Source organism: Argentina anserina, chromosome 4 (assembly GCF_933775445.1).
Source record: "Argentina anserina chromosome 4, drPotAnse1.1, whole genome shotgun sequence".
NCBI classification, from domain to species: domain Eukaryota; kingdom Viridiplantae; phylum Streptophyta; class Magnoliopsida; order Rosales; family Rosaceae; genus Argentina; species Argentina anserina.
The window spans coordinates 20,063,415-20,072,335 of NC_065875.1; the positions used below are offsets into that span (position 1 = coordinate 20,063,415).

The 8,921-nt window shown below is 37.9% G+C and overlaps 1 protein-coding gene and 1 pseudogene across 2 annotated transcripts; both read left to right on the forward strand.

Moving 5' to 3' along the window:
• The first annotated feature begins 248 nt into the window (after positions 1–248).
• Positions 249–5,835, forward strand: LOC126790276 (uncharacterized). 2 transcript variants are annotated; one of them, XM_050516454.1, is made up of 13 exons: positions 249–479; positions 1,047–1,111; positions 1,442–1,522; positions 1,687–1,762; positions 1,891–1,955; positions 3,050–3,151; positions 3,439–3,528; positions 3,610–3,684; positions 3,785–3,817; positions 3,912–3,992; positions 4,253–4,315; positions 4,514–4,573; positions 5,408–5,835. In XM_050516454.1, the coding sequence occupies exons 1-13, from the start codon at positions 437–439 to the stop codon at positions 5,588–5,590; spliced, it is 1,017 nt and encodes a 338-aa protein (XP_050372411.1). In that variant the 5' UTR covers positions 249–436; the 3' UTR covers positions 5,591–5,835. The 2 variants fall into 2 exon arrangements, with proteins under 2 accessions (XP_050372411.1, XP_050372412.1); XM_050516455.1 differs by having other exon boundaries at positions 5,411–5,835.
• Positions 5,836–7,700: 1,865 nt separating this feature from the next.
• On the forward strand, positions 7,701–8,921 carry LOC126792353 (teosinte glume architecture 1-like; annotated as a pseudogene).

Below are 8,921 nucleotides of genomic sequence, written 5' to 3' on the forward strand. Positions count from 1 at the left end.
GAACAATTTAAGGATAGAAAGATCAATGTATGATTTTAGAAGGTTTGATTATGAGATGTAAAAGAAATTAAAATAATCGATTTCCTATGCACAATAGCAAACTCGATTAATGTTGATGGTTATATATGTGTTGCCCAGCTAACACATGCATGTATCAATTGGAAAAATCTCTGGAGACCTTGAAATTCAAGAGGGCATATCCGTAACTTCCGGAGCCCACCTTTGGTTGCACGGTAGGAAAATAGGGTTGGTCACGCTTCTGCTGCAGAAAGCCAGTCTAAGCTGATATACCCACCCAAACCCAGAGACCAAAAACCCCTCGAGCGCGCCAAACCCATTCCCGTCCGGCAATTCACCTCCGATCGGCTTCGATGCCGCATCTCCGATTGCTCTGCCTCTAAACTTGCAGTCCCCGAAAATTCGATTCTCGGAATCCATGGCTCTGCCTCTCGTCAAGGTCGGGATTCTCGTCGGCGCAGGTACTCTACAATCGTTCGATTCCTCAATTCATAATTGACAGTGTTGTTAATCTGTTTGATCATAAGCTTCAATTTCGTCGTAATCTAGTCCTGAATTAGCTTTCTAGTGTTTTGATTCGCACCGCCGGAGAAGAGTTAGGGTTTCGGACGGAGTGGCGTTATAATTTAGGGTTTAGGAGAAAAATAGACATTCTGATAGAGCCATCTCATATGCCAGTGGAACTAGGAGTTTCGAATTGCCAAAGCCAGAGCTAGATTGTTGTTATGATCATAGAATGCTGTATAATTCAGTTTGTTTTCGTCATCGAATGTGCATTGTGTGGGTGATTATCCACTGTGACTTATACTTATAAGAAGAGCAAATAGAGCATTGATTGATTGATTAATATAGTTGTGGAAGGACTGCGAGTTGCTGTTCCTGTTGTGCAAGCTACATGTTTTGTTTCTTGAATGATAAAGCGTTTGCACTTTGTGTGAATGGCTCTGTTCAGTTTGGTTTTCTCTGATGGTTCTGTTGTCAGGAATGAATTGTCATGTTATGCTGATCGATTTGTGCTTGGTTTGTAGGTGTACTTGGTTCCTACCTTGCTAAGGAAGGACGCGTATCTGATGTGGTCTCTGGTGCATTCAAGGTAGAGTCATTTAACTGAATATACCTACCAATTCTCAGAAATTAATAGAGCTTAAGGTTTTTTCATAGCTTTCTAAGTTCTCTCCCGCACTGCTAGGGACAATCAAACTGCTACTTATGTTTGGAAGTTGCTCTTCTTAAAACAGCATGTAGGGGCCTTTTTTTAGTTGGTGTCATCTTTATACAGAAAACATATTTTGGTGGTCTTGTAAATATGTTTAAAGTGTTGTCTTAGAGTCTGTTTAGTATTATTTGTAGACACTTGGTGCTTTGATCTGATATGTACTTAAACTGTACCATGCTGATTATGATATTTGGCCTGTTTCTACAGATTGCGTGGAAACAAATACGAGACGATAAAAGTAATACACCCTCGGTCAAGAAACCATCCAATGATGCTTTGATGGCTCAGGTTTCTTTTGTGGTTTATAAATTGTTATTGTGAAGTGTTGTGGAATGTAGTAAAGTATTAGAATAAGGGATGCCGGATGCATTTCTTTCTACGCACATGGAGTAGCTCTAACTTCTATATGAATTGTTCTTAGTGTAGTGAGACTAATTGTTCAAATTGTACAGATGAACAAAATACGGCAGGAGCTGCAGTCATATTCATCAAGTGGGCCAATTACAATCGTAACTGGGAGTCGAACAGGTTTTAATTTCCTTCTCTTGCCTTTTATAAATATTTCTGGCCTCTTGATTATATGATTTGTGTCTCATGATTTTAAGGGTCTAGTAGTTTATGGGTACTCTTTGACTCTTTGTTTTTTGAGAGTGCAGGTGCTAGCAGATATGTTATAATGATTATTGTAGTAGTGGCAGGGTATGGCTACTTTTGGTGGAAGGTAAGAGGTTTGTTATGCGTTATTTCATAAACAGACGGATATATACATGAATTCTGTAGATAATTGTCAGGAAAATAAAATATACGTACATGTTGTTATACTCATATTGTAATTTTCTATAGATCAAGTTACCTTTCTGCCTTTGTTAGGGTATTTGAATATTTAACTCTAGTTTCCTTCTGTTTTTTATTTCTATACTCTTATTAGGAGAAGATGGTTTGTTAGCCAAACTCCCTTTTCTTTTCTTTTTTTCAGAAATGGCCGCAAAAGTAAAAAAAAAACTTTTAGAAGGAATTAAATCACAAGAACAACTATAACAATTGCAAGATATAATATTTATTTAAACATTGAACAAAATAAATCTAATTTCCACTCTTTTCTCTCCAGAATCTTCTCTCTACAATAACTGCTGTTTTTAAAATCTGAAAATAATAGAAATATACCTCACATGCAGAGCATGTGTAAACAAAGGCTAGTAAGAACAGAAAAGAACAAGAAATTTCATGTGATTATGCCGAGCATTTATCTGTCCTTGTCACGCCACAAATCATTCCGTTTTATTCATCCATTGGCAGTTTGAAATCCAACCAAATACTTCAGAGATGATTGATTATGCTCATATATCAGTGAAGGTTTAATGCCATTGACATAGATCGCTAGATATGTTTACCCTCACAGTTATTATATGCTTCAAATAAATTTTACAATACTAGTCAGGACATTGGCTTCAACCTCTTAACGGTTCCTTTTTCCTTTTTCAATTAGAAATTGTCTACAATCTAAGCAGTGCTTGACATGTGTGCTCCCCCAAGCTATTTTTATTATGATATAGTCCTAGCTCATCTCTGCTAGATGAAGCACTAGCATGTACCAACAAACAAATTACTGCAATATGTGTGTTGCTCTTAGTTATGCTTGCTTAGTAGTTATCATTAGCTCTTTATATATGATTGGTATCAGCGAACTAATAACCACCTTCGCTAAATAACCTCATTATGTCATTATGATTCAAAGAAATTACGGATTGGTGACTTATAACATTTACCATTCTTTTCTTCTCTTCTACTGTTTATTTAGTTTACACATGTTTTCAGGGGTGGAAACTTCCTGATATGATGTTTGCAACAAGACGTAGTCTAGGGGATGCTGGCAAGTCTTTTTCTAAACAGATTGACGGTGTCTTTTCATCAATTTCTGTAAGTTTTCTTTTCTCATCTGTCTGGAAATTAGAAGAACTAAGACTTCGTTAATAGATCATGTTGATTATATGATGGCTTAATTAACTGTCATTAAGACTTTAAGACCATAGTATGTACGGTGCTTAATATTCTGTTGACTTTGGTCACTAGTCCTTATTCATGCAATTTTTTTTCAAGAAATAACACAATTTAACTGTCAGTTTACTCTGCTGTGCTCGAGGGAAGTTAGTGAATTCCTTCAAATTGTGCATGAACCATTTTCTACTCTTTGTTTTTTTTTTCAGGTCACCAGGCGTCAATTATCTTCGAACTTGGATGGTGTGGACCGTAATTTAGCTGAGAGTATTGAAACTACTGCTAGTACACAAAAGGAGGTGGGCCCTGCCAGATACTAATGTGCTACTTAATTTTTACTTCTTGTTTTGTGAAGTTAACCTTTGTTTAACCATTTACAGGTTGTTGAACTACGAGGAAAAACAGAATACATCAGCACAGATTTTAAAGAAGTTCAAGAAGCAGTGATGGATCTGGTAGCTGAATTTATTTATTATCTTAATTTTTCTTGTCCTTCTGCAAATGAGTATATGGATACAATGTCAAAGTCTGATTTTTTCTTCTTCTTTATCTCAGGAAACTAAGATTAACAGACTAGACGGCAAGCAGGTATTAGAAAAAAGATACATATACTTTGACAAATGATTTTATACTTATGCAGTAGACTTTCATTCTAAATGTTGTGGCATTTTGACATCGCTAGGATCCGATCACTGCCGGAGTGTTTAAGTTGTGTGACTTTGCCCATAACTCGGTAAATAGCAGAACCACAGAACGAATTCAGGCATGTTGAACCCTTCTTGTAAATACTACTGGCAATCATTTCTTACGTCTTACTTCATAGAGTTTTAGGTTCTTTTGCTCTGACAATCGATTGCACTGCTTTGTATACAAAATCAATTACATACAGCATTATCATCTCCTTATCATTTGCTTCCTTTCAGTATTTCACTGCTTGTATGAATCTGTAACTTTATGTTACTAATAACATTCTTTTAATGATGTATTTGGCACCATGCTAAATCTATTCTCTATTATGTGAAGGCATCATCGTCCAACTCTCCTAGGCGATGTATCGAACTACCACCAGACGCACCCTCATCTTTGGTAAAGATCTTCATCCAAGTCTATGCACATCTGTCTATTTGATCTTTTAGCTAAATGATTATTATGGCTTATGACGGCCTTTGACGTGTATGGATGATTTGTGTTCGCTTGTATGATTTATGTTTGCATGTAGAAATTTGGTTTTCCATCTCACTCCGTTGTTTAGCGCATCTCACTGGTTAAAACTGACTCATGCAGGTCACACCATTAAAGTCTTCAAGGCCAGCACTCGAGCTACCCCCTGCATCACCGTCAAGAGTGAGTTTTATCTTTCATGTGGGTAGTTCATTGGTAGGAGGGGTTAAAGCTTTGTTGTGGTCTTATTGTTAAAGTAATCTGATATCACAATCTTTTTACATGATAATAGAAATGCATTTGACTTAATTATATAAGTCTCATGTAACAGTTTGCATTTGTTGGATACTACTGACTAGAAAATTGCTGCATACCAATTTTAGACTCATGGTGTTCCTTTCCCTACCAGTGTATTTATGATTGGTTGAGCCACTAATTTTCTGGCTAGTTGGGCCTCAGAAGTTTCAGTTGCAGATTTATGAGTTTTGGGCCTTCTTCCCTAGATCAGGATGTCTGCTCAAGAAATTTAAGTTTTTAAAAGTTTCTGGGGTCTGACCTATAAACTAATTCCTTTGCCTTTCCATATTACCTGATCTTGAGAATTGCCTTTTACTGCCCAATGAATGCAACAATTTACATTCATGATTTTGGCGGACTGGTTCTTTGTGTCATGTATTTGAATCTGAACCACGGTACTTGGGTTCCAATGAAATTCAGTTTTGTAGCCATCTGTTTCTAGGGTCAAAAGATGGTTTGAATTATTACAGTCGGGAACAACCGAATAGTCACTACAAGTGGTGTTTCATGAGGAACATTAATCATACTTGTATATCCGCTGAGTGTCTTGTACACTTGGAGACGTGATTGATTTAGCCAGGGCATATTTTGCTTCTTAATTGTCAGCACCCAATTTGTCATAGGTTTGGCCTGTATATAATTATTTCACCTTGGATGAGAAGTTCCATTATATTCGTCTCCTTCTCTTTTGTATCTACTGACCTTCTTCAATTGTTTCAGCAGAATAATGGAATTTCAGAAGTGTTTGGCCCGTCAGCTTTGGAAAGCACAAGCAATGGACCTTCCAGTTCTGGTCGATTTGGGTTTAAGTACCCAGCCTCTAATACTAAAGTCATCCAAAGGACAAAAAGTGCTACTATTAAGATGCTGCCACAGAATCGATCAGCTAGTGGACAGTTCTGACGATCTTTGTATAGGTCTGCCGTTAAAATTATATCCATATCATAAATTATTGGCCTCCCATTTGGGAAAACTAGCCTTGAGCCATTTGACTGGTTCGGATTTAAGTGCCAACCTCAGATATAGTTGGCGCCTTAGTGCCCAAGTCAAACTCATTGTAACTGGATTGGGTACTGAATTTTGCAGAGTAGTTGACAAGCTTTTATGGTTATCAAAGATTTTTAGTAATGGCCAAATCTCTTGGTGTAGTCAATTTGCCGTCGTCTTAATTTCTCATTTTCATTTGAGCATGCTGAAGCCGGTGAGCATAGACAGCTCTCTCAACACTACCTTTACAATTAGCGATAATGGATTTCCTTATCTGTTCTTGTTTTAAGCAGATTTCCTCTCTAATAGAAAGTAAATAAGGATGTTCAACATGTGAACGTTGGGGGTGACCAAATGACTCCATGACCATGAGCCTTGCATGTCGTCCGCATTTCTATTGAGATGTTACCATTTTCATAGTTGAACAACTACTGGTTTCCTACTGTGTGATCAAGTACCCATCTGAGGTCCGGGGTCAATTTTTCTAAGTCTTCTATATCAATTTATGGTATAGCTCCATACCTCAGAGCCCCATAATCTGGAACATTATGGTATGTGCAACAGATGCTACTCTTTTCAACCCCTTTAGATTCTTCCACTCTCTCCGTCATTTTCCCTACCACACGTTTTCACTTTGCTTCTCCTTTGCTATATATCTCCATTCTTCATTATTACTGTGACACTCTTTTTCTCGTTACAGTGCAACAAGCTCAGCTCGTTTAAGGGGGTGAAGACCGAAGACTCAACAGAAAACTAGTGTGAAAGTCGCCTCAGCCTCTCTATTTTTCTTTCATCATCAACTTTCAGAACTGTTCTGTCAGACAAATAATGGCTGATAAGAATTCCAAACCTAGCTTCCTATATATTGTTCATCTGTTGCAGAATGCTCTCAACTTCTTCCAAACTTGTGTTTCAATAGACTTGTAGTTTCTTTCATGCTTCTCTTCCTCTCTAGCTGCATACCAATTAAGGAGGAGCTATCAAATCAAGTTCTGTGCTTTACTGGGATTCTCTCGCCCCTTTCTTATTATTAGTAAGATACGTTCGGAGCCCTAGGGGGCTGAGTTTAAGGTACCCATCATTCTATCTTCTCAAGTATATTTTCTGCTATTCCTCAAACACATCTTGTTCTAGTTTTAGCATTTGAATATGAGGTTATTGAGAAAAGTGAAATAGAAGAAGAAAACAAATAAGTTAAGCAAAAACAGCTTTTTACAAGAGTAAAAATGGTAGTGTACATGTGATTATCATCATTGGTAGCCAAAGTAATAGTGGTGCTAGATATTAGAGCAATTCTCAATGCTGTCATTAAGATCCAAATTAAATTAGCGTTTATCTGAAGATTAGTACAAGAAAAAGAACTCAGGAAAAAACTTATGCTTTGGTCCAGAAGAGGTACTTGGTATGAGTGTGAATGAGCACAAAACTGGTTTTTGATTTCCCATGCATTGCTCCTACATTTTATTTTTCTTCCATTTTCCCTTGTTTTTGTTTATTTGTTAGGCTGAATTGTTAGAGAAAAACTATCGCATAGCTTCCTATGCATTGAATTTATCAGATTGTTCTATGTTTTGGTTGATTAGTATTGGATTTTGCCATTTTTTGTGACGTGTGGAGGAACATGCATATTTAGGGGAAAAAGAAAGGGGAGTGTTTCTGTAGGCTGTTACTTAAAAAACACCTTGCTCCAATGCTGCTTCTATAGGCTGTTTCTTGAAGGTTTCCCAATAGGAAAGGCTTATCCAACATTGCTCCAATGCTGCTTCTATAGGCTTAAGACTTCAGGTGATTGGAGGACAAAGTGTAACTGTTGTGCTTGATCGACATGAACAATGGTTCATTACGCAAGTTAAAGCGCCCTGCTGCCATAATGATGACACATCTTCAAAGAGAAGCCGACGACCCAATGCTGTGATCCAAGGTTGCTTCATGCTTGGTCGACGGTTGCAAATCCGACATTCGCCTGTGCAGGGAGTATCACCAGCGCCATAAAGTATGTGACCTCCATTCGAAGACCCCAAAGGTAATGATTCAGGGGCAGGAGAAGCGGTTCTGTCAGCAGTGTTGCAGGTAAGAATGAAAGGGATAGAAAAATTGTGAGCAATTTCTTCACTAGACAATGTGTACATGATTGCATATTCTTATGATCTAACCAGCAGTATTTGCATATTCTTTAAAATCCCTAGTCAATTGGACATATGCCACTTGCTGTTTAATTTTCACATCACCCTGGTCTCTTTCCTTGCTCAAGTCTACTAACATCTCTTCATCACATTACCAGGTTCCATTCATTGGAGGAGTTTGATGAAGGCAAAAGAATTTGTAGAAGGCGTCTTGCTGGACACAACAAGCGCCGAAGGGAGCCTCAGCTAGAACCTATGCCCAAAAGTTTAGGAGCATTTCTTTCTGATTACCAAGGTTTGGATATCTTTTTTCATTATAAATAGGGTGCCTCATAATTAAGGTCTTTCACATTCACTATCATTGCTTCATTAGCCTACTCAAAAGTACTACAATAATATCTTATTTCTTAGTCTCTAAACTCATCATATAACAGGCATATTTTTATCACCATCAGTACCCCCACAACGTTATCCAACACATGGTGTAATGAACTCTGCTTGGGATGAGGTTCCTAATAGCAGCCACTCCCAACTAAGCGAGTTAAGAAGAAACTCATGTTCTGGATCTTTGCCATGCTATACCTACATAGAAGGCATTGGCTCCATGCTCTCTGGAGCTTCTTCTTCTGTTTGTCAAACACTTCTTGATACCAACGTTGCATTGGGAAATAATGGCAACAGCCACAAAATGTTCTTCAGTAAAATTCTTTGCAGGCAATGTTGAATCAAGTTGTGCTAGCTCTCTTCTGTCATGGACACCAGCAGTCCCGGAGGAGACTGGTTTGAGCCTCACAGAACAGACCATATATGCCAGTTCAATCTGCTTAGCTCAGTCCTTCGTCCTTAGACTTCACCACTACAATAACATGCAAATACCGAGTGAGGCAGTAATTCGACACCTGGCTACTGATGGAAGCAACAACTCCAATCTCCTTCGCATCCAGCGGATGTTTCACTAGATGCTAGTAGTTTCCTATTGTGAGGAGGAACCAGAGTTCATCACTATGAAATTAAGTCGGGAGAGATTCAAAATGTCTGTTTGTACTTTTCTCATTGTTACTCTCCTGTTTAAACCTAATAAATTGCTATGACTTGAAGATGGTTAATCATATTCAGTTTTTGTC

Bases quoted from the DNA above. Each gene is read 5' to 3' on its own strand.
- LOC126790276 (XM_050516454.1), top strand. From the start codon at position 437: ATGGCTCTGCCTCTCGTCAAGGTCGGGATTCTCGTCGGCGCAG. The intron at 1,112-1,441 runs GTAGAGTCATTT...CTGTTTCTACAG, and splicing joins TGGTCTCTGGTGCATTCAAG to ATTGCGTGGAAACAAATACG. The intron at 4,316-4,513 runs GTAAAGATCTTC...TGACTCATGCAG, and splicing joins CAGACGCACCCTCATCTTTG to GTCACACCATTAAAGTCTTC.